Consider the following 25,541-nt stretch of genomic DNA (forward strand, 5'->3'; position numbering starts at 1 on the left):
AAGCGACGTTCCTTTTCGTAGAGGGACTGACATTCTTTGCACGTGCTCATACGAAGGATTGGTGCTCGGAAGACGCGCGGAACGGCGGTTTAGTCATACCCAACACGCTTACTTCATTACAAACTGTACAAATTAACGATCGTTCATAACAAGTACAGTTTACGTGATTGAGGACATCTCGAACGACCCTTGAGGGGACCTCCTTAGAGCATTTTTAAGGACGATAATCTTTCTTGAGCTACTTAAACCCAGAAATTTTGGTCTGCCTGTATATCTGTCTGTCTGTCTGTCTGTCCGTCTGTCTGTCTGTCTGTGACTCAATTCAGCCACCCGGCCAAAGCAAAACAATGCCTGCGCAATTGTCTTATATAGTCACAGCTAAATCAACCCGTCTGTGTCCGGTGTAATTTTCATACTTGTCAACATTGTTGAAGAAGAACAAGACATTACGGAAATATGAGACAACAAATCAATACAGAAGTGATATTTGCAGTGTTCCTTTATAAAAAAAATCAAACAGGCTTGACTTTTGCGAAATTAAATACTTCATCAACTGCAGAAAAAGAATTCACTCCGCCGTCGCCTGCTGTCGCCCGCGCCACTATAGCTTCTGGCGCCATTTTAAGAAATCAACCGACAACAGTTACGCAAGGTTCCACTAGATAGGTTACGCGTTCTGCTTGCAACGCACGTGGAGTAGGGAAACGCGGTTCTATAAACGTTGAAGTAGGCCGCCTCGATTAACGCGCGTCTTCGCCGTACGGCAGCGTTCGCATCGACACCCGGGTTTGGAGCACTGGAACGCGGGAAATTTTGATTTAAGCAAACCTTTGGCGTCTTTACCTCGGGAGGAGCGCGACGCAAGAGGAACATGAGAGGTGAGCCGGAAAGCGAAAGGAGGCATTTACTTCGCAAAAGCCGATAAAGACTATCGTCTTTTGACGGCATTTGCAACGAAAGGAGCAGATACGCGGCCAATTTTTTCTTAACACGAATCCCAGGGGTACGTAACAAGCGCGGTGGCTTTCCGAAGGCGTGTGAAGTGCAACCTACCGGCCTTTATTGCCGGTGGTTCTCTCTACAGTGGGAGAATCGGCCGCCCGTCCCGTCAGTCGTTGAAACGGACTTGCGCTACGGGGCGCCGTTTAATCAGAGACCGTTCCAAGTTCCTGCCTCGCGGGACACCGGCTCAGCCAGACGCGACACGAACAGGGCAGCGATGTTTTCCTTGCTATAGCACCAAACCAGCGACAAAAGCGTCGGGTCGTTGCTCGGCGCAGTCGAGCGTTCTTTCCTCTAGCCAGGCAGGCGCTAACGTTGGGGTTGTACGGATGCCGTGTTGCGCGCTTTCTGTCACCTTTCTCCTCGAGGAGCCACGCAGGGAGCGATATGGCGCTTCTTTCGAGTTTATGCTCTTTTGGGGGCACCGTTCCCTGCAACAAACGTCTCTTACACTCGTCGCAATTTATAGCTACGTGAGTAGTGCCAGTAAACGTGCTGCTAAAAGATTAACGGCGTGCTCCCTCGGTGCGGCATAGAGCAATTGGGGTGTATGTACGTTTGTGTGTTTGTTTGCTTGTTTGTTTCCCCTACGCTACCACGGTGCGCGAGACTTCCTTCCATAAAACAGACTTTCTGATGACACGAATCTCGTTTATTAGCTCCAAAATTCAGCATAAACTAGAGTATGTCTGGTGCAAAGCTGTTTACGCTGAAGGGAAAACTATGATGCACATTTAGGTTAGTCGTTCACTTTATTTTGCTCGTGAGGCACGCATTCTCAGGAAAAAAAAACTTGCGCAATCACAGTTACAACGATCGCAGTTCATTTCAGCTGCTTTGCGTTCGTGAAGGACACATCCGAAAAGGCAGCGATATCGAAATACAAGAAAGGCTTGGCAGCTGCGCAGTAACGAAGGTAAGGCTCACAGCGGCAACAACGGTCTGCTGAGATTCGTCCGCAACCGCATGTTTACGATTTGCATCGCGTCAAGATTTGGTAGTTGTGCGCAGGGTTTTAGCACGAGTGCGCTATATAGGTGCCCCCGCCCGTGACAAAGCATATGAGGCTATCCCTTAATAAAGAATCCGAAGAGTCGTCTTCTGGCAGCAGCAAAGGGGTGCGGCATCCCAATACAATGCCTCTGCGAAACGATACGAGCGGCTTCACGACTGTGCGTGCATAACAGCGTGCCTGCCCACTTACAACAGCGCGGCCACATTCCCAGGAGCGCGCCTGGACAGGGTAGCATCGAAAGAATTGGCAGCGGAACCCTTTGGGATTACGCAATTGTATCCAAAAGGAATTTACGACGGTGAATACAGTGAGCCACCCAAAAATATCAAATCTATGTACAACGCTGTGAGTCTTTCCAAAGTGTAGGTCAGAATAGTTTGCTAAGACCGGTGAGATGGCTGCAGCCAGGCTCAAATTAACGCATTTGATTGTTATAATTCTGTACAGATTTTTTTTTTTCATTAAGCAGGTGAACAACAGTGGTGCTTGTGGCAGCCAAAGTGTTGTTTGGTTTGCCCGTAGGGATCAGAATTTGGCCTGTTTTAAAGCGAAACCCGACAACGTGGTATGGCTTTGCTATCGAGTCACTGGCCACTCCTACCACGCGAATACACCAGATGCCGACTCTTCATATCTTCGACCCCGGCGTGCACGCTCCTGTGTTCTCCAGCATCGCCCGTTGTTACTCTAGCGACTCGTTTCATACATGGTGTGGGCTAGGCGCCCCCCCGCGCCTTATGTGCGGAACAAGACAACCGTAAGGAATAGTTTGCATTACTTTAAAAAAAAAAATCCTCGGAGCATTTCCGTCTGCTTACGCACCTTGAAGGCGAAAGCATGCTGGCTTCCGCTGGCGATACTTATCTACAACTGCAGGCGGTATTTTTTGTAGGGTGTATTTTTTATCAAATACAGTTGAATTTTTTCCCTTAGTACTGTACAGGTGAAAATAAAAAAACACATTTGATTGATTGATTGATTGATTGATTGATCGATCGATCGATCGATCGATTGATTGATTGATTGATTGATTGATTGATTGATTGATTGATTGATTTATTGATTGATTGATTGATTGATTGATTGATTGATTGATTGATTGATTGATTCTCGTTAAGACTAACAAAACTTTTGCTCTCTAGTAACGTGCACAAGGCCAAAAATGTCCGCATAAGACGAACTTCTGACAATACGAACAAATTTCCAGTGTCCCTCCAAGCTCATCTTAACGGGAGTTTACTGTACGCCTTTACCGCTACCTCGTGCTGGCATTTCTTCCTTCACCTCCGCTTTTTAGTCTTTCAGCGCGAATTACTTCAACAGGCAGACTGGCGACACTTCACGTCACAGCTTCTCCGCAATCAAGAGTGCTCGGCCGCTTGGGGCACCTATTCCACTCACGGGCTGTCACGTTCTCCTGTCACACGATATGACTCCAGCGCCGCACGCGCCAGGCTGTCTCTTTCCTCCGCTCGAAAGGTGCTGAAGTAGCGTGGTGGTAACGCACTCTACTCCTACCTACTCTAGAGACCAGGGCTCAATTCCCTTACGAACTAAATTATACTCTTTATTTGCTTTTTACAACGTGAGCTTTGTGTTTACCGTACGGCGACGACAACAACAACAACTCAGGTTTTTTCGGACACTGGAGCAGCATTCAAGGTTTTCGCCCTAATGAAGAGCTCACCACAGTCCCTTTCGTCCTCGCCTTCTCTGCAGTGCACGATTCCATCGCAGTGAAGCACCCTCGGCAGGCAGGCAGAAAAGCTGCTGTTGTTGCAGGGCACTTGGCCCGGGGGGCAGCTCGAGCCGGCCTCCAGCTCCTCCGGTACAGAGTCCAACACTGCAAGACAGAGAGACAGAAAGAGAGAGAGAATATTTTAACTGGAACGCCTTCTTCATCTTGGACATCTCCAGCGTGGACGAAAATGAAACACCCGATAACGGATACGTGGGGTGTAGGTGTTTCGGTATTAACTGAGATGGTATTTAAGGTATTTAAAGATGGTATTTGACGCCCGCAAAACGTTTGCTGAGAACAATTATCAAGAGATTGTGGTCTGTGCTTACAATTCTTCGCCCTTTAAACCTTCTGGACTTCGGAATTTTGTTTGAGTCGATTTTTTAGTTGGACATCTCCAGTTAGGATGAAAATAAAACAACCGATAACAACGAAATGCTGCAGGTGTTTCGGTTTCAACTAACCGATGTTATTTAAAGGCTGTAAAAACATTTGCTTAGAAGAATTACCAAAGGTTTGTGGTCTGTGCTTTTAATCCTTCGCCCTATCCAGGTTTTAGTTTGAGCCTTTTTTTTTTGTTCCGTTTCTGATGTAGCTGGCTTCGCATTAAAGTTGGAATGTAATGGCAGTTTACAAAGCTGTCGGGCACAGCTTGCTTTTCGCTCTACTGCCGCCGTAAAAATTGCTGCCTTGGGCACGTTTAACTCTTCCGGCGGCGGAAATTTTCGTTACGGAATCCTTAGGCGTATTACTCCGTCACCCTCTTCTTGTTGTTACTAGTGAAGGGAAACGACGCAAGGGAAGGAAATGTGTGGGCTTCGGGCACAACCGAACGTAAACGAGCGCTCGTTTTCTTAGAACACGGCGTCCAATTTCAAGTCCGCAAACAGGAAGGAGTACGCGATTTGGCTTCAGTTGCTACGGCTGCATTACGGCTGTGCCTAAAAATAGAATGACTCGTTCCAAGAAACTAGTGGTGTGCAGTTTACAAGCTTGAAGGGACGCAGCCTGCAGAAGAATGGCGACATAGCTCTGCCCTCGAATGTTTATAAACAGAAGCCTTACCCACGAACACAGAGGGCGTGGGACGTCGCTTCGATGAGCGGCAGAAGCAGCCCGCAACTGAGTTTGACGTCGTTAGTCTTTCGACATTACTGGGGACGTCAATGGCACTCAATGCGGCGCGCAGCGGGGCACGGGGGCTTGTCGGTAGCGCGTGCGTGTCTTTTTTGTTCGGGATACCGAGCAGCAATTCTTGCGCTTCGAACACGTGGTTTAAGTGAGTCGAAGTTTAGCGGCGCTTACAACCACGTTCTGCGTTCTTTCAAAGAACGCGCTTTTGAAAGAGGTTGCAGTTCGGGAGGCCAAGCCAGGTTCCAGATGAGGTTTCGACACCGGAACAGCACCGTCGACCGGTCCTTGTTATGCTCCGTCAGCTGAGTGAGGCTGTCTGTTTCACCTCGTCTTTCCCAGTCAATAATAGCGCGAACAGAAAAAAAAAACTGAAGAAAATAAGAGAATGGCTTCTTTCACTGCCACTAAATTCTTTCTTGGTATTGTTGCAAGTTGAAGACGCAAACAGCGCTTTTCTTACCCCTACTTCAGAGGTATTCCGTTTTTAGCACTGCTTATTGCGACCATAGGTGCTACTAATCGCCCATCCGAAAAGTAGCATGAGGAATTGAGACTGAGGGTTCATATATGATCTTGTGCTTCTTTGTCCTTTTGATTACCTTTCTGACAGCAAATTCCAAATCTCTTACCTTTTATTGGCTGTCATCGTGGACTTTTACCCAAAACATGGACTCATCGTTCACCGCACACGTTAAACACAGCCAACCCAATTTCGCTGTGTTTTTCTAATGTGTTTTTTAATGCGGCTTCCCCTTATACATTACATTGTTTTTTTTCTCTCGTTCCTTGTTTTTTGGTGGCGTTCTCCTTGTTTCTTTCGCAATCTTCTTTTCTTTTTATTTGCGATAATATGCCCCTTGGCACAAAAAGTAGCATCAGGAATTGAAACTGAGGGTTCATAAATGATTTTGTGCTTTTATGTCCTTTATATTAACTTTGTAAGAGCAAACTTCAAATATGTTACCTTATATTAGCTGTCGTCAATCAACCAAGTTCGCAATCACATGAGAGAAAAAAAGAAGGCGGGCAACCTTTGCTCCGCAAAAAGGCTGATGTGTGTCAGAAATGTACTTAATTAATCTGTCGATACGAGCTAGTTGGTATGCTTACATATTAATTAGATTTAAATGCCAAGCACGACTTCAAGATGAATATATTGATAGGACGGTATTGATATCAATATCAAATATTGATATCAATATTTTTTTCTGAAGTCGTGTTTGGCGCTTAAACCAAACAATTCATATAAACTAAATGTGCGTTGCACTGGTTCTATAAAACCAAGAACGACGAAGTCGACGCACCTCCTTCGAGCTGATCATTCCTGGAAGCAGAAATGGGGGCTTACCGGGAGGGGCATGTAGTTGAAGACTAGAGTCGCCTAGTTATGAACGGCCAGCTAAAATAAGCGGTACCCGTGTCCACATGTGTGATTACTGAACATCGCCGTTGTCCTCGCTCGCCCGCCCGTACTCTCAAAAAACACATTGAATCACCACTTGTAGCTAGGGATTATCCGTAACAAGAGCCACCATATTTAGTGGCTCTATCTGTAACACTCAAAAGCTCACCACGCTTACTACGTTCTAAATGCTTCCTTCGGAGTTCCGAAATAACGTCTTCCTTTCGCGGTGGACAACTCTACCTTATGGTGGCGTGCGCGAAAACTCGCAGAATGAATTAATAGAAAGACAAGCTACTGCTAGTTACACCACACAGACTATATTAATTTAATCGGTGCAAGGTTTACGATCGCTGTCGACGAATGCGCATCCTTCGAGTGTCCCTCATAAACATTTAATTTAATTCCCTTTGGTGGTTTGGTGGGGTACGGAAAACCAAAATCGGGCAAGGTAATCTCAACAGCTTTAGCCTCTTGTATACGATGTGTGGTGTGCAGTGGGGCCGACAGAGAACAAATAGGAACTACTGTATTACTCAGCGTTCCAGTACCTTCAGAGTCGTGAGATATTCCAGAGTCGTGAGATATTTGCTATTTATGACTAAATATACGGATAAAAATTATGAACGAATGCTTAAACTACAACGAAAAACAAGCGGAGTTACAGTATTGAGGGAGCAGTCGTAGCCAGCTTCGGCTACTTGATTGATTTAATTCTGCAAGGCACAATCCGAGAAAAAAAGCTCCCTCGCTCCATGGAGCAGCAGCAGTGGTATACGCAATCCATTGGCTAAAGCTGCTAAACATACTTCCCGTCCTTATTTTTTTCTCCTTTACTCCCAAGTACCGCTTGCCCTTGTTCGCACTTTCGTGTCCTGCCATTGAGCCCGAAGCTTATCGAAGCCGCACCGCCAATCCTGACAGCGATGTCCACGCAGCAGGCATTGGGAGGCCTTTAACTTCTTTTCCCGCTATTTTTTTTCTTGCCGACGCGCTCTGCCGATCAGAGGCAAAGAAACCGCCGGCGCCGTAAACGCTCTCGAAACAAGTTGCGTGAAACGGCGAGGTGCCGCTTCTTTGACTTAGCGGAGCGCCAGGCCAGTGGCTGCCCAGCGGTGCGGCAAAATCGCGCTTCGTTCCGCCTCGAAGGATTTGCAGCGAAGAAACCCTGACAGCCAGAGAATCGTAACATGTCGGTGGGGGAGTGGGGAGCTGGGGGGAAGGGTTGTCATTTTTCACGCGCATCGATTTTGACCCTAAGACCCGGCGCGCGCTTTTACCTGTCGGGTCTGTCTCGTGGTCAAAGCCTTCGAAGATGGGTGAGTGATAACGCGTGTAGAGTTGGAAAGCGGTCTGAAAACAAGCGGTTTTGAAAATAATCGGTCAAGATACGGCTCACGTGGGAAAGGAATTTTGAAGTAAGATATTTGTGTTCCCACCGTGTGAGCTCTTATTCTACTGTTACGTGCCTCGTGTCGGTTCGACACAGGTGTTTGCCTTCCCCAGCCTTTTTTTCACTCGCTCAAAGTCGAATTTGCTATCGCGAGCTGAAAAGAAGAAATAAAAAATTATAAGTAAGAAATTTACTGCATTGGGACGTTAAGATGATTTCTGCACCGACACTTTCGTTCTCTTGTGCGAGATTTTCACTGAATCGCGAAAATGATCCACAAACAAGTGATTGGCGCTTAAAACATGGACAGACTATGTCTGCAAAAATTACAGGAGTTATAACCGACCGGTCGGAATCAATCTACTATATATCCCTTAAAATGTATTTCTTTCGAAGCAACTGCCCCCGCGTAATACATTCAAACATACATACATACATACATACATACATAAATACATACATACATACATACATACATACATACATACATACATACATACATACATACATACATGCATGCATGCATACATACATACATACATACATACATACGCACATGCATACATACATACATACATACATACATACATACATACATACATACATGCATGCATGCATGCATGCATACATACATACATACATACATACATACATGCATACATACATACATACATACATACATACATACATACATACATACATACATACATACATACATACATACATTCAAACATGCATACATACATACATACATACATACATGCACACGCAATCAAGTGTCCGTGCACACACACGCAACCACATTCTGCTCGTTTATATGGGGAACCACGCAGGAATGAATGAGGCGTCAAGGCCAACCCCGCAGCGGAGCATCCACGCCGAGCCACTAGCTTTGCGCGCGTCAGAGACGCGGCAGCAGCGCTGAAAGATTTCTTCATCAGGCGCCGAACCGGCAGCCCAAGAAGCGCTCGGGACGGGCCGACGTGATGGGCTTCTCGCTGACCCGGGGCTTTGTTAATCTCACTTAGCACCGCCCGTCCCCATCCGAACTCCCTGTTTCCCTAGTTGCGCGCAGCGCCAATGGAGCCGAGCACGTAAACGCTGTCGTCTGATTACTAGAGGGCGCTTAAGGAAACCAAAGAATCCCGAACCATGTACTATAGAAACGCGACAACGAGCTTTTGCAAGCGAATAACAGGTGGCGAGTTCAGCAAACAATTCTTTGGACCAGAACTTGTCCAGTTCCAAGTATTCCGCTTCTTTGTTCAAGAAGATAAAAGAGGACAGGGACAGAGAGCAAAGACGTTACAAGAAGTGAAGTGCTTCTCTCAATCGCAGCTAAGACTTCTTGCCATGGAAATGACGACATCGTCTTCACCGGGTAGGCAAGCACTCTGCAGACGACAAAAGCGACCGGGAAGGCGCTCCTCAAGATGGCCTGCCACTTCTTGTATCCCGCGCTGCTATAGCACTCAGGGTTGGCGGACAGGTTACTGCTTTCGAGGCGTAAATTATTTCCCCCATCGTTGTGCTGTCTTCTGGCGATACTAAATCAGGCGCCTGCCACCTGAAGTAAGTGCACTCGCGATGCTCTTATAGGATGCTGTTTGATATTGCCTTCCAAAGATGCAGACGACGGAGGCGACGCCGATGAATAAAAAGAAGGCTGAGTGACTCGAGACTCGAATGTTCTCGCGACCTCGAGTCCACTGGCCAATGGCTTGAGAATCCCCCGTGCTGTACTGAATTAGCGGTACGCGCAGAATTCTGTCACTCGTTGTTTAGAGGTTGCGACAGGCCTCGTGTCCAGCCACGCCTGCGAAGAAGCACTGGACTCGAGTGAGCGCTTTGTAACGAAACCCGGGTCGCACGTTAGGAAATCGCTTCTGACTTCTTTTTCCCTGAGTATTGGCAGCGCTACGCGCTTAGGAGGACTTAGCCAGAGCCGGTTTACGGGAACAACAGCTTGGTCGGCCGCTTCGTAGACAAGGCTGGAGAGGGAGGCAAGAAGGAAAAAGGATGTTTCTTTACGGCTTTGGACAAGTCTAGACGGACCTGGCCGTTTAACGAAGTGTGACGTTCGCTTGTCTCGTTCTGGAATCTGGCGAACAGGAGGAACTTTTGGAAAGAAGGGTGATGCTGAGAGGCGGTGGTGTTTTTCTCGCAACGCCCGGCAGCCACCAACCGGCTTGCTTAGCGAGCCTTAACCAAATGGGGTAAGAATGTTGCTATAATTATGTTAAGGGAACCTGGAAGTTATAAACGATTGGAGAAGCTTGAACTAATTCGCGCAAGGTTTGAACCATAGCGAAGCGGCAGGATTTCTGTCTATGTGAGCACTGAAGGACACACCATCCCGCATTGCATTAGGTTTGAAATTGTTCATTTACCAGTTCCGTCGTTGCTTTTCACTGTGGTCGAGGTAGTCATCGTCATATCTATCTATATAGTCGCCTTCCTCATGCATGACTTGCGGGCCCAGATCATTTTGTCCGCAGTCTTTCACATTTCTCCTAAAGCAGAACGCGTCAGCACGCGCTAGAACCGGCGGCAACCAGCTTCGCGAACTGGGCGTCTGTAGCGCGAGCTGCCTTGTGCTCCCCCCTTGAGGCGCGGACGCACGTGAACTGTTTTCTTGGTATTTTTTGCGGGCGCCACGCGCAAGCCTGGATGACGCTGGGCGCTCTTCGTGACGTGTGTGCTCACGCGTGCTGTAAACGTCAGGAGTAACTATGATTCGGCGTTTTTTTTTATGACGCCGCACACATTTCCCGCTATTCCTGTTGGCGCGGTTTTTGAAAAAGGGTTCCAACAAACCTCGGCGACAATTTGAGGAACATTTCTTCCGCTTTATGTGGTACGGGGAGGAGATAGAGTGAGAAAGGGGAAGCATAAGTGGGGATCTGTCAAATGTTTTGGGTGGTGTACTGGTGCGAAATAATGACGGCCCTTAACAAACCCTCCTGGGGTAGTTGTGAGCGAAGGCATAAAGAAAGACCATGTCCTGCGTACACCGGTGATTTGGTACTTGCAAGGTATACCTTTTCTCCCTATCACCAGGATGTCTAAATTACGCATCCTGTGACTTAGCTTATGGCGAAATCCGGCAGGTTTCATTTTGCGGTTCTGTAAGAAGGAAGTCTAGTAAGAGTTGCTCTGGATTCGCCTAAAGCTTCACGCTACCATCAAAACTGCATTTAATCCGAGTCTACCCCACGATACGTTAAGTGAATATACTGACGCGATGGGCATTTTATGAAGCGCTTGACTGATCAGTAAAAACCTTGGTGATTCTTGTTCTCGTTGAATGTCAAGTTAAAGTATTTAAAAATGCTTCCCACACGTTTTGGCGGGCTCAGGCTGAATGGGTCGTCAACTTTTGATAGGAGTAAATATACGTTTGTAAATACTTATTAATTAACCACTACTATATTAATTATTTCTTCCTAGCTTTGAGTGGAGAGCTACAGTCTATTCTAGCGACTGGGGTGGACTAAAGGCCTCGCGAAGGATATCCTCCGCCATTCAACTTCATATGCGGCCCCCATCTAACCATTTCTATGTTTAAGCTGCAGCCCAAAGAGACGGGTATCCCATCAAATGTCTACATCCGAAAATATTGCACTATGTCCTCTTACAAGTCGGTTTGGAAATATCAGGAATGTAGACGTGATAACTAGGAAGTCGAATGGGCTCATGGAGAGCAGCTTTAGATTTTGTTCCCGCTATTCTGCGAGGTTTAGTGGCCACCAAAGACAATGGAACTTAAAATGGTCGAATTCGCGATGTTCGTTTCGTAAACGAAAAATAATTTCACTGGGTAATTAGCATTTCAAGCGTATTATACTTAACAACACAACTTAATTTCAATTAATTTTATACTATATTTGCAATCTACGTCCACAGCTAGTATTGAAGTCAAACCGACCTTCGCGAAGTGTCCTTAACAGTGCCGAGAAAAGCGCCAACCCACACATCGACACCTGCCAGCGACCACTAATAGACTGAGAGGAGTTCCTGAATGTCGTACGCAACGCTTGTGATTAAAATTGAACTCAAAAGTTTGCTCCATGCTTAAGTCCGAGCTTAATTAACGACCTCCCGAATACACAGACAACTGCGGTGTTTGTCCCCCACCCCCCCACCCCTAATTGCTTTACCTGACCAGATTGCCTGCAGTCGCTAATGAGATGGAGCCACAAGAGGCGGGGGGCATCTTCCGTGCTCGCGCCTTTAGAGCTGCACTGCGAGAAGAGGCGCCGCATCAGCGTACTCGTGTGAGTGGCAGAGACAAAAGGAGATCTCTCCCCGCGTCTCACGACAGTGGGCGTGTGGGCGGAGAGCACGCGGCGGTCGGCGGCGCTTTGGCATTGAGTGGGTCCCCCGCGGCGTGACTCCGGGTGTCGCGGAGAAAGCGCAGAGCCGCGGCCCTGGGTCGCAACCGCGGGAAGCCCCGTCGAGGTCGTGAACCTCTGAGCTTGACCAGTGCCGCCGAGCAGAGGTGAACGAACGACGGAGCCGTCCAGTCGGGCCTGATTCTCGCCTTCCGTAATAGACCAGCGACGCACGGACGCTGCCTAGGCGAATGTTCGCTGAGGTCTCTACGCGATTGTTTTTTTTTAAGCGTAGCAAACTTTGCTGTACAAAGTGGTCTGTACAGAGTTGTATAGTGGCTCACTGACTCCCACCCTTTTTTTTTTTTTCAAGTGTTCGTGCACGCGACTGTACCCGTGTAAACCTTCGTGACAGTGCTCCGCATGTCAACGACCAGTGCCTATGTGAACACTGAAACGGTGCCTGCAGCTAACTGGAACAGAAACTCTAAGCGATTACAGCGTCATGTGATCGTTATTTGTAATGCGGGTCTTCCCATTTCCTTTTCCCCCCAACCCCCACCAGGTCCTTAGGCCTCTTCCTAAATAATGGTCATCCATTCATTCATTCAGCTGTTAAAAAGAAGGTCGCCATGATCACACGTTTTAAGGTGGGTGAAATGTTCCTGCCCATTTAAGATCTCAGGGCGCTTGAGCGAGAGTGTGCGGTGTGCGCTTTTGATTATCTTTGAGCTAATTACGTTATCCGGCACCTAGTTTGCTGCTCAAAACTCCCCGTTAAACATCTTGTCACTCTGCAAGTAGTGATGGTAAGTGCGCAACATGCGGGACGGAATGTCATATCCACAGGGTTGCGTTAGCTACAAATTCTAGTGTTGTAGTTACACTACCTGAACATTGCAAGTTGTGGGTTTCGAAGTGAATAACGGAGAAAAACAGTGCCAGTCGAGCGAAAATGGAGTCTTAGTCAAGGATTGCTTGGTTGGCACAAGTTTGTAACGCACCCGACCACAGCGGTTTAATCTTAAGATTGCGAAGTCGTGGCGAAGCGGGATTTGACAGTTCGCACCCATTTTTTTTCTTCTGAGTTTATCCTGTGCTTCAATCCTAGTGCTCTTCCTTTGGTTTAGGAAGTCGGGTCTGGCGCGCATGGATTTCGATTTAAGGTGCCCGCTCTGTAAGATGAAGAAGGAGTAGAAATAACAGATGACAATAAATTGAACTGAATTTATTTTATTTTTAAGGGAAAATGGGAGGTGGACGGAGAGTGGATGGTGACATCAGTCTAAGCCGCATTCAGGCCTGCCGGCAGCCCGCGCCCGGGACATCAGATACTCCTGTTCCTCTAACTGAAAGCTGGTCAGCCTATGTTCCCACTGCTCCAATCTAGGTGATGGGATTGGGTTGAAATGTTTGGAGCACTCCCACACGAAGTGATAAGTGGTGTTTGATATATTACGCGTTGTGCAGTTGTAGCCAAAAAGTTATTATTAAGCATATAGAGCTGCGATAAATCTTCGCCGTTGACTGCGAGCTGTCACACTTGAACGGAAGTCTAACATCAGGTGAACTCTAACAGGCGGTGAACTGAAGCCTATATGAAAACGGGAAAAAAAAAAAGATAGAAACGCTGGGTACTGGTCAAAGTGGAGTCTTTTGCCGTTTGAGCTACCTGCTGCATTACACGCCGGGCTTGTTGTTATTTGTCTTCTCCTTAAAACGAATCGGGAAATATCGAATGAGTTATTTGCTTGAAAAGCATGCAAGTGTCCTTCAGGTTGTTTGTGAGCTGATGGGCTAAAAGTATTAGCTCGAGCGTCCCTTCCGTCCACCGGGCTGCTGAAATTCGTTTCCCTCTCATTTTTACAATCCCTCCCCCAAAATTCGTAAAATATCGTCCTATTTGTCACTGGCTGGCTGTTTAATTTTATAACCTGCAGTTATCTGTCGGGCTGTCGATCGGAGTGACAATAATTTATCAGCTGCGGCGGTATGCGTAGCAGCACCCGAGCTTTCACAGGCGCCAGCTTTTAGCTTTTACGACACCCGGACAATAAATAAATAAATAAATAAATAAATAAATAAATAAATAAATAAATAAATAAATAAATAAATAAATAAATAAATAAATAAATAAATAAATAAATAAATAAATAAATAAATAAATAAATAAATAAATAAATAAATAAATAAATAAATAAATAAATAAATAAATAAATAAATAAATAAAATTTATCTATCAATCAAACGATCAACCCGTACATAAAAAAAAGCATGTTGCTTAAACACCAGAGATTTGTTCCAAGAAACATCAAGCTCAAAGAGATGTGCTTGGGGTTTATGCTATTCTCTCTCTTTTCTCGCAGAGAAGTAGCAGTAAGATCCTCGAAAGAACTCTCGGGTCCGCATTCTACACAGTTTCTCTTCCTACAACTGTCTCGTTTCTTTTCCCTCCTCGTCTTGTATTAGCGGGAACATGAGCACATCCACGTGAGAAAAGTACCAACCCGAAATCCATTAAAGGGTGGCTTTTGGCCACCCGTCTGGAGGATCGATCGTGCTACTCACTCTTTCCCGCATGCAGAAACTGGGGGGGAATGGCAGCTGGCGAGAATTATTGCCCGAGAACATCGCACACGTCGCATTGTCGCCGCACACCAAACGACGTGCATGCTACTGCTGCGCCTACTGACGTGTGTACGGCCTCCTCTCGCTGGATAATTGAATTAAACCAAGTCTTAGAAAATCTCCGGCCGCCAAGTTACGCATTCACGCAGCGAGTAGTAGAAAAGAAATTGTAAGAGAAAGTGTCTGTCGAAGCACTTTGCTTTTACACTCTCTTGGAAACTTTCAACTTGTTTCACCCCTCTCTGGTCGCAGCTGATATGGAACGGGTGTGTTCTGTGGAGGCTTGAGACACCATGCGTACAGCTACACACTCGTCAGTTTAATTTTTATTAGAGCGGGAAAAATGAGGAATCACTGTTGTTTCAAAGCGTATGGCCTGATTTGTGGCAGTGCACTTCGAATGCAAGTGTCCAGTGTAGTTCTCGCGCGCTTGCAATGGTGAAGGAAAGTAAATCAATGTGGCAGTACGGGTTGGTGAGGGTCGACAAGAATCGCTAAAGATGATGGGCATCGTGGGCACCACGTCGCTTTACTGTATACGCACCAAAATATGTCAAGCTGTATACCATTACGGGAACCGTAAAAATTTGTAGCATTTTGTAGCGCTCGCACTTTTCCTGACTTTGTTTGCGGGATGTCCTGGATACGGAACACAAACTGCAGTTCTATTTGCTCTCTTTGGAGCTGCACTTTTTACAAAACCAACTGTGCACCAGGGTTATTGGTGAGGATAGGTAGCAATTTCGTTTCATTTACTAGTGCTACGTTAAATTGAGCTACCAGCTTTAAAAAGCGGCTATCTGTCCATCCGTCCGTTCCTTCCTACCTGTCCGCCATCTTTGGTGCCATCCTATAACGACGCCGAATTTTTCGAGTCGGAAGGCATGCAAAGCTTTCGCATAAAAAGCGAACTTCTTCACGAGCTGTGAGCGTAGCCGCGTCTTGACCGATACACCATGTTTACGTCTTGCGCTACTAAGCGTTCGGAAGTTGCTCCTATCTCTGTCAACACCATACACATGTCGTGCATTGAATCGAAGCTCTGAGAGTTTTCGTTTTGAATAACGAGCGCAACAAATTCCGAGCAACAGTTTTTGCATAATTATGCGCATTAAGTGCTTGGAAGTTCTATGTTGTGCCAACAAGGAAACCCGTCTGTACGTCCGTCTGCAATGCTCCACATGTCAGACTTTCAAAATGTTCTTCAATATGACTCCTCAGATGCCCCCAAAAATGCCTTCCTAGCAATACATTGGTGATAATGGCGAAGCCGACTTATAAAGACGTTTAATATAACAGGACTTCCTACTTCAGTATCAAAACACCACATGGCGCATAAAAATTATCTTCCGAATAATTTATGTGGTGTAGTAGCGAAGCCAACTTTAAAGGCGCCCAGTGTACAGTAGAGTCGATTAAGCGTTCATTCGATAACATTCCACGTGGGAGTCTCAGAAAATTTGTTCTATGGTACTTGTTGAACCCTTAAGTTGCTGGCTGCTTGTGCAATACAAGCTGTAAAATACAATTATAAAGCCATCTCTCCGTTATTTCTCGCTCTCTCTATTCTTTTTTCGTCGTCTCCACCTCTCGTCATACAAACATTCACCCACAACGCAAACGCCGAGTAACCCAGCAGCGCTGGCGCTGCCACGTAAAGCAAGTGGCAACCGCATCCTCATCTCTCCGCATCCTGGTGTTCTGACCATTGGAGCGCAACCGCTGTTTCCACGTGATGCGGTAAAGGAGGCTGCGCGGGGGATTACTGTCGCCGCTCGGGGGCCGGGTCGAGCATCTGAGCCCGGCTCGTCAGCCGCGCACGCTTGCCCGTCGCTGTGATCCGCGGCGAACCGTGACTGCGCGGCCGCGATACGGATCAGCCAAGACCGGCCGAGGAAGGGCAGTATTGCAACTTACGACTTTGGCGGTGGCGAAGCCAAGTGGGAGCATTTTTTTGTATGCGAAGCGCATCTCCGAGGAGCCTCTAAGCTTTCTGGTGGTTGTAGGGTTTAACGCGCCGACGCAACGCAGGCGATGAGGCGCGCCGTAGTGGAGGGCTCCGGATTAATTTTGACCACCTGGGGATCTTTAACGTGCGCCGAAATATCGTACACACGGGCGTTTTTGCTTTTCGTCTCCATCAGAAAAGCGGCCGCCGTGGCCTGGAATCGAACCCGCGTCCTCGTGCTCAGCAACACAACGCCTTAGCCCCTGAGCCACCACGGCGGGTCTCTAAGCTTTCTGGCATCGCTTTGTTCGCGGTCTATTTCTCGCAGCTGAATGCCTCCGCCGGCCAGGGCCGATTGGCGGCGTTCAGCGGTGCTGGCTGGTACCAGTATCTTGCATGACATTCAGAAGTATTCTTCCAGATTTAGTACCTTGGAAATATTTCGTTTGTATAAACGTCTCGTTCAAGAATTCTATTACCTTTTGGCAGGGTGGCCGAATCAAGGGACGAACAAGCGGGCGGGAGGACAGACAGACAGACAGACAGACAGACAGACAGACAGACAGACAGACAGACAGACAGACAGACAGACAGACAGACAGACAGACAGACAGACAGACAGACAGACAGACAGACAGACAGACAGACAGACAGACAGACAGACAGACAGACAGACAGACAGACAGACAGACAGACAGACAGACAGACAGACAGACAGACAGACAGACAGACAGACAGACAGACAGACAGACAAAATGCATGTCCCAAGGGAGAAACGCTTATCTAGAGATCACTTAACGGTACTTTTTCTGCATTCTAGTTCTACTTGCCTTCAACCAGCTTTCTCAAGCGGATGAAAAAATAACGCTTCTATCCTGCTCAGCTCTTCAGCCTGCACTTCCCTGTAGTCAAGCCCGTTACCGTAGAACGCACGCACTGCGCTTTCGTATTGCCAATGAACACTTAACGCTAGGGATAATCTATCACCACATAGACATGCGATCTGATTTTACGCGACTTAAACCGCTCACTCGGTAACCATTAGCGGTTGCGCCTCAATGTCCGCTTATATTTTGAGAACAACCGCCTTACTCCGCCCAATAAACGAAGCAGGGAAAACGCAACCGGATAAGCCTCTAGGAAGAGCACATCCCCTCCGCTTCCCAGATATCCCAAGAGGACAGGAAGAAATCAGACGGGAAGAAAAGAATAAGCGTCACCAATGCCTCAACGGGAACTTCGTCGGCACTCCTCAAACAGAGGAGGCCTCACGCGTTTCCGCGGAAGTGGACGCCTAAGCGACGACGGACCGGACTCGCGTATCGATTTCTGCCCCGGAAACGCGCGCTTGTTTCGGGCCGTGCGGTGACAAGTTGACGGAACAGCGCGCACCGGGTATCCAATGTCGGACAGAATTGGAACACGGCGATGCGGTAAATCAAAAGGTTTGCGAGGCACTGAACGCCGGAACGTAACGTAGCAGGACGCGGCGTGAAAAAGAAAGTATAGAAGATGGATTTCAGCGCGTTACTCAGTGTTTGTCTCGCCAATAACTAATGTTGTTGCATCCTGAGCGTTTCCTTCTGCCCGCCATTTTTTTTTCTTTTTTTTCTTGTTGGAACTGGCATGTCAGGAAACGTAATATGCGCCGCGCACCAAGGTGGGCAGGCAGTTCCGATGTAAAACGTCCCTGTAGCTGTAACTTGACCCAATCACTTAAAATTGTTTATCAGAGAAACAAACATAACCGTCATAAAAAAAAAACGAAACGCAGTGTACGAGTACATGGGCAGTAGCTTCGTCAAAGCCGCCACGCAGTGGCTATCAACGTTTATCTCGTGGACAGGGCACCCTGCTCCTGCGTTGCCGCAGCTTGGAATGTTCCTTTTTGCTGTATTTGTGCTATACTCGTCCAGCAACGACGTCCCCCTAAACATGCGGGGTAATACAGACGAGGCCTTGTCGGCGGCAGCTTTCGCCCAGCTGCGGTACGTCCGTGCTCTGCTCTGTCTTCGATCTCGGCTTATCGATGCTGGCAGCGCGCATTCTGGGCGAGTTCAGTGACACTCCGTGAGGACAGCCTCTTTGCATGATCAGCTGGGGAAGCCAAACACAAAGTGGAAATGGCGAAGCAGCGTTGCGGCGGTCCTAACTATGGTCCCGTTTTGTTGCTTTAGTAATACGTATAAAGGTTGACGAGTACGCTAAGCCTTATAGCTAGCAATGAAAGTGCTGTGTTGACACTACAACGAGTCCGGGAATTGTTGTACTAAGGTTGCGCCTTTTTTGCTTATCTACTTTGGACCACAGCAACTAAATGCAGGCTTAGCGATAAATCATAGTTGAAAGTTGTTTACTGTCGATACAGGGTGACGGGAGATATAAGTGTTGCACACTAGAATTAAGCATTTAATTTTTACTCTTTAAACCTTTTCCCTTTTCGTTTCTTTTTGTTCAATAATTTTCAGTAGAAAAGCTTTTTTTTAGTAGAAAAGTTTTTTTTTCGCGTTAGCTTTTTTTTGGATCAGCTGTTTTTCTATTAGCTGCATTATTGCAATGTTTCTGGGCTACCCTCCTTACAACTGCGTGGTAATTGTATACATTTGCGGGAACGGAATACGTGTGCAGCCTTTTAGAACACATCCTCATGCCTGCAGTCTTTCAGCCACCGAGTTACAAAATGGGTGCATCTGCACCGCCTGTCCAGAAACACCGCCATTGTAGCAAATAATTCTCATTGATTCGGGAATAGTTGCAGATGTTCTTTTTGCACAACTGACGAAATTGTTAATACGAACTATTTTGTAGAGCTTATATTATTGCCTGGAGTAAAGAAGACTGCTAGACCACGCGAAACTGACCATTTTTTTTATGGTAGAATCACTAACCATTCCATGCTAAAATGATAAATGACAGTTGTGGCCCTATCGCTCCTCGCTGACGTCACTTCACTCTTCTAGAGGGACAATGGGCTGTCACCCCCTTATCGCTAACGTGTGAATTGAGGCGGAAGGTTAGCCACTTTTTTTTTTTTTTTTTGCACCACGGCTAAAGACCATGGTGGGAGGGGAAGTCGGGAACGAGTGTGGCTACCGACCTGCGACTGAATCAGCACTCGTATTACCGAAATTTTAAGCTATAAATTGTTCACATGTTGACAACTCCGAAGTCATTTTTCAGCGGAAAAAAGTATCTCCGAAATTTTGCAAATACCGAGTGCCGAGCCCGCGATTCAGTCACAGCCTTCGCGTGTTTTACTGTGTAGGCCGTTCGAGCGTTTCGTTTTCCGCTATAAGCTCTTCAAGATGTGAACTTTTCTTTTGAAGGAATCCCATAATTGATTGATTGATTGTGGGGTTTAACGCGCCGACGCAACGCTGGCGATGAGGCGCGCCGTAGTGGAGGGCTCCGGATTAATTTTGACCACCTGGGGATCTTTATCGTGCGCCGAAATCTCGTACGCACGGGCGTTTTTGCTTTTCGCCTCCATCAGAAAAGCGGCCGCCGCGGCCGGGAATCGAACCCGCGACCTCGTGCTCAGCAGCGCAAAAGGAATCACATAAGATGCATGATCAGAGGTGGTGGGTGTACTGACGCATGCACTCACGCACGCACGCACGCACGCACACGCACGCACACACACGCACGCACACACACGCACGCACGCACGCATGCACGCAACTCCTCAGTCTTCCCTTTACTAACACTCTTGCGCATCTCAGAGAGGCACGATCTCAGACCTTCCTCGGAAATTGAAGCGGGTCATGGCGGCGATGGTAATGTCGTGGAATTTGTACGCACGTGTGGACGGGCCGATTTTTGCTTGAAGTTAGACATACGTCACTTTATTTCAGCAAAACGGCAAACGGGGGATGTGCGATGAGCCGCAGAAGGAACAACGCTGACATGAGATTTGTTAACTAAAAAAATAGCGTTTGACTGCTGTGTCCAACACTGTTTTTGAGTATGTTGTTCTGCAAAAAATGAATAAAGCTTCAATCAATCAATCAATCAATCAATCAATCAATCAATCAATCAATCAATCAATCAATCAATCAATCAATCAATCAATCAATCAATCAATCAATCAATCAATTAATCAATCAATCAATCAATCAATCAATCAATCAACGCGGCCGCCGCATTGGTCGCCACAAAGGAAGGAAGAGAGCAGGGTCGCATCTTCCGGCGCATGCTTGAGATGCACCACGGAGTCCGTAATCAACGGTTTTTTGGTTGTTCAGACCGTGACACAGATGGGCTTGCAACTGGCGTGACCACCCCCGAAAAAAGGCCCAAGGCCTCGCACTGCCTGCATGCGCTGTTCTTCCCTGGCACAAAAATTGTAGTACGGCTATGTCACCCTGCAATTCGTACAAGAAACTAAGGCTAGTTTACGTATTTGTTTTAAGAACACACCCACACACATAAAAAATGGGAGTGTATCATAAATTCTACGTCAAAAACAACTTAATGCATTGAAAAGAACGAGGAGAAGGGTGGAACGCGTTGCATGATATTTTATCGCGATAACTAGAGCGTTTCCCGTTTAACGAGGAAATAGAATATTGATTGATTGTAGGGTTTAACGCGCCAACGCAACGCAAGTGACGAGGCGCGCCGTAGTAAAGGGATCCGGGTTAATTTTGACCACCTGAGGATCTTTAACGGATGAAATATAATACACGTCGACTTCACTCAGAAAACAAAAATGAAGCAAGAAAGAAAGCCCCAGAAGCGGCTTGAACGTGACCTGTCATAACGGACTGCAATTTTCGCGTTTAACATGCTGAACATTGTAGCTGAGATTTGCCCGGTATGAATAACAACCGTAAGAGCGGTTCGTCTCGCGGAATTTACAATTCAATTGGAGTAAAATTCAAACGTTCTGCTGGAACAGCGCTTTATAGACATTTCATGAACGCGTTCCCGCGCAGCATAAGCGCGTTTACATACCTAATAAACAACTTCTGTGTCGCTAGGAAGCAACAGCAATGTTTCCATTAAAAATATACTTGCACGCATACTGTGCCCGAGTATACTTGTATTTTAACTTCCCATCTATTTTTTTTTTCTTGCGTTGCAATCAATAAGCGTACTCTAAATATTAGGTACGCTTGTAATTCATTTCGAAGCGCAATCACGGCGTGTGAACTGGGACACGATGTACCTACGTGCATAGACGAGCTTCGCGGGCCGCATTCACTGTTTGCGTACGCTCTTCGAAGTTTGCGCAGTACCAAAGAAGAGGCAGAAAAGAGGGGGGGAGGGTGATAAACGTGGTGCCAAAACGCTCACGGGTACGTGAGAGCACGCTGCGTGCGAAACGTCTCCGACGCAATCAACGGACGCCCTGTTAGCGCCGAGTGACGTTGTGATCGGTCGTTAGCATAGACGAGATTGATGGCGACGATGAAAGCATCTCTCCGGCGAAGCGATTTTCTCCGCAGCAATGCCGCCCATTCACAAGTTTCTTCCTCCTTGCGCGCGTCACGGTAGCGATCGTTTACGGAGATAACGGCATCGTTCTTACTCGATTACCTCCCAATTAAACGCTCCCCCACCCCTTCTTCCTAAGCTCGTTTTTGTTGTTGTTTTAGCTACCGATTGCTCGTTCTAGAGCAACGCGCATAGGCATGCGAGCAGCGTTCGTACTGTTGAGCTTTTTTGGCTATACTCAAGGCAGATCGGCAGCAACCTAGATGTGTGCCTTTGTTGCCCCATTCCAATTATGGCGCACTCCGGGGAACAAAAAAAAGATACTTCCCTCGCGGCCACGTCCAAACGCTTTATATTGCCGGGGAGAAAAGTAAAAAGGTGTCTATGAGGCGAAAATGTGGAGCAACCACTAACGGCCGTTGTGCCGGCGAGAAATGCGTGGACCGTCGAGGCCAAACGTGTGTGCTCATTATAGGCGCCCCGTAAATGACAAATGTCCGGGCGTTCATCTGACACCTGAAGACGTTCTGTGTGTCAGATACTTCGCGAGTTTGGTTTATACGTTCGATTAAGAGCGCGATGAAGAGGGAACGCATAATGTCCTTCTGCTTCACTCGTCAGGTCTGAGAAGTCATGCACGGCGCGGAACTGAAGTTCATTTCATTCTTAAACGATGCTTCTCGCTACCGGAGGGGGAATTACAGGGAAGGGGAGGACGTCTGCGAGGGAGAGAGGAAGGCAGTGACAAGATTAAAAAAAACTGTGGTTGATATCTCTGTCATATGAATCGGTAAAACACAAAAGTGAATTGTGCAGCGAAATCTGTAGCTGAGGATGATTTGCGGGTCGGCGTCTGTCTTGTGGTTGTGCTTGGCGAGCGACGTCCCGCTGGCGGGTTGCTTCGGCAAAGGTGTACTGGCGTCATTTCCGTGAGGCATATGACGTCAGTGATATCTTGGTGTATCCCGGCAAAAACACTTTCGTGTTAAAATATAAAACCCGAAAACGAACAACCCGAAGTATAACATACTCTTTAGTACTAAAGGTTGCTTTCCCGTAAGAAGACCCTGTGTGCAAGGGTGTACCCTTTACAGGCCGCTTGCTTCGTTGTACTGACGTCACTACCGTGACGGATATGACGTAAGTGAACTCTTCGTATATCCCGGAATAAAACACTTTCGTTTTAAAATACTAGTTGAGCTGTGGATACAGAAGAATGGCAGCAAATCCGGGCAACAACCTACCGGCTATACAGCGTAAACCAGCGTTGTATATATAGCGTTTCGGTAAAGTTCACTGCGAGAAACTTTACCATTCCTTGTTTAAAATTTTAGCGAAGCGCGAAAGCTTTGCGACATCAAAAGTGCGCCAAAAGTGCGTCCAACCTTCGCTGAAAATGTGTCCAATCGACGGTCAAGCCTTCGAAGACCAAAATCGCAAAGAAAGAACGAACCCGAGCGACGATTTTTCGCGCACCAAGTAGACGCACCTACGAACGATCTAAATGTATACTATACCAATACGCGGTTTATGAGAATAAGGTTATACTATTATGCTCCTTCTTCTTGATCGGTGCGGGTATTGCCGTATCTAGAAGCGTTTCTTTTTCGCGACTTTCAAGTAACCGATTTGACACAATGGAAGCCTCGTTTTGCGCACGCGTCGTGTGTCCGGACATCTTATCAGAGCTTTTCGGTTGGTCAACCGGTCAAAATGCATTAGCTTTTTTAACCGAACGCCACGGCTTTCACTAAGACATCTTCGCTTTAATAAACGAATCATGATTACTTTAATTACAGAGTTGCTCTTGTAGCACTAGACTGTCTAGTGGCGACGCAGCCACTGAAAAAAAGAAATAATAATGCAATAGTAAGTTATGTATTTATGTTTAGCTATGAATATTCTTAATGGTTTCTTTTGGCGCAACAATTTTGATATGTGCGGCACATTCCACTAGTTTTAGTGCTTTGGAAATGTTTCGCGTGTGCATACTCCTCAAGGCGTATCTACGGCGTTGTTTCAACTTTTGGTCGGTTTGAGCAAACAGACCTCAACTTTCGCGGTTAAGTAGCCCACGAAAGACTATCGTCTTTAATACACCGGAGAGAGCGTGCATAATCTCTTCTTCCCGGAGCCAAAAAACGCGCCCATCCCCGCGCTATCTTTTGCGGTATTCACGGCATCGTCGCTATCATCACAGGAAAGCCCGCGGTACTTGAATGTATCTGCCTCAGACTTCAGTTAACAATGGCGTCAGCGAATGATCACAACTTATGTACAGTGATGGACAAATGGAGCGCGAACGCGAAAATATGAACCACAATACAAAAAATTTAAAAATGCTCTTCGTGGAGGTCCAATAGGGCTGCGCAATTGGTACACTTGGAAAGACACATTTATGTATGTATGTATGTATTTATTGTACTTAGGAAAAGGAAAAGCCACCAACAGGCGTAGTTTGTCTCGCCTAGGGGGCGGACACCGGAACGCCTGCTGGTGTAGGGGGGGAGGGGGAGGATAGGGAGAAAAGAATACATAGGAATAGGAGGATAGGGGGAGAAGGTTGACATTACAATGCATGTAACTCGCGCAAGGATAAATATAAAACACAAAAGAGAAAAAAAAAGGAAAAAGGGGAATAAGGGTAAATATAAAACACAGAAGAGAGAGAAAAAAAAAAAGGGGGTTACACACTGGGAAAATTAACATTACAGAGAAACACTAAAGATATAGACAACACATGAATCTACAAAGGACACAGCACACTTGTAAAAGGGGTCACACACGCACACACACAAGTACAGAAGCTGCTTCAGCAGCAGCACTCCTCCACAATCTGGGCAGCTAGGCAGAGTTGTAGTGGAGTGCGCTGTGCAGCCCCGAGGCCCGCAGGTATGTACCCAGGGCCTCGAGCACTTTGTCTCGCTCCCTAGCACTGCCCGGGGGCCAAAGCAGGTCCTCAAGTGGCCGCGCTCCGTGAAGCACGACCAGCAGCTCTGCCCGCCCTGCCGCAAACTTGGGGCACTCGTATAGCACGTGCGGCAGGGACTGCACGGGCGCTCGGCAGTGGGTGCAGGAGGGGCTGGTCGCCCGCCCCAGATGGTGCTTCCGCTTCGCCGTCCACACGTCCCCCACTCGGAGGCGCAGGATGGCCGAGCGCAGTCGTCGAGGCAGGTGTGAGGCCCGCACAGGCGGTAGGCCCCCTCCGACCCGCAGCCGCGGGTCCGGATGCTTGGTCCGGATGTGTCGCTGGATGAGCAGGCGGGCGTCGTCCGCTGCCGCCTGAGCCACCATGTCCGACGGAGGCAGCGCGTGTGCCCCGGCGGCCAGCTCGTCCGCCCGCTCGTTGCCATCCAGACCAATGTGGGCGGGGACCCACTGCAGGCACAGTTGAGTGCCCCGGTCCGCCAGCTGTGCCGCCTTCTCCCGGATGCCACGCACCAACAGGGAGTGCGAGTCTCCGTCCTGAAGACGCACCAGGGCCACTCGGGAGTCGCACAGCAGG

General features: G+C 47.4%; 1 protein-coding gene across 2 annotated transcripts in view; it reads right to left on the reverse strand.

Moving 5' to 3' along the window:
* LOC144174787 (relaxin receptor 1-like) overlaps positions 1–25,541 on the reverse strand; it is a 164,702-nt gene that overhangs the window by 43,746 nt on the left and 95,415 nt on the right. For both annotated transcript variants that reach the window (XM_077703676.1, XM_077703677.1), the window contains exon 2: positions 3,705–3,860. In XM_077703676.1, coding sequence (XP_077559802.1) covers positions 3,705–3,860 — 156 coding nt within the window. The remainder of the gene's footprint in view (positions 1–3,704; positions 3,861–25,541) is intronic.

This window comes from Haemaphysalis longicornis, unplaced genomic scaffold (assembly GCF_048455015.1).
Source record: "Haemaphysalis longicornis isolate Haplotype H1 unplaced genomic scaffold, Haemaphysalis longicornis Haplotype H1 scaffold_3, whole genome shotgun sequence".
In the NCBI taxonomy this organism is placed as follows: Eukaryota; Metazoa; Arthropoda; class Arachnida; order Ixodida; family Ixodidae; genus Haemaphysalis; species Haemaphysalis longicornis.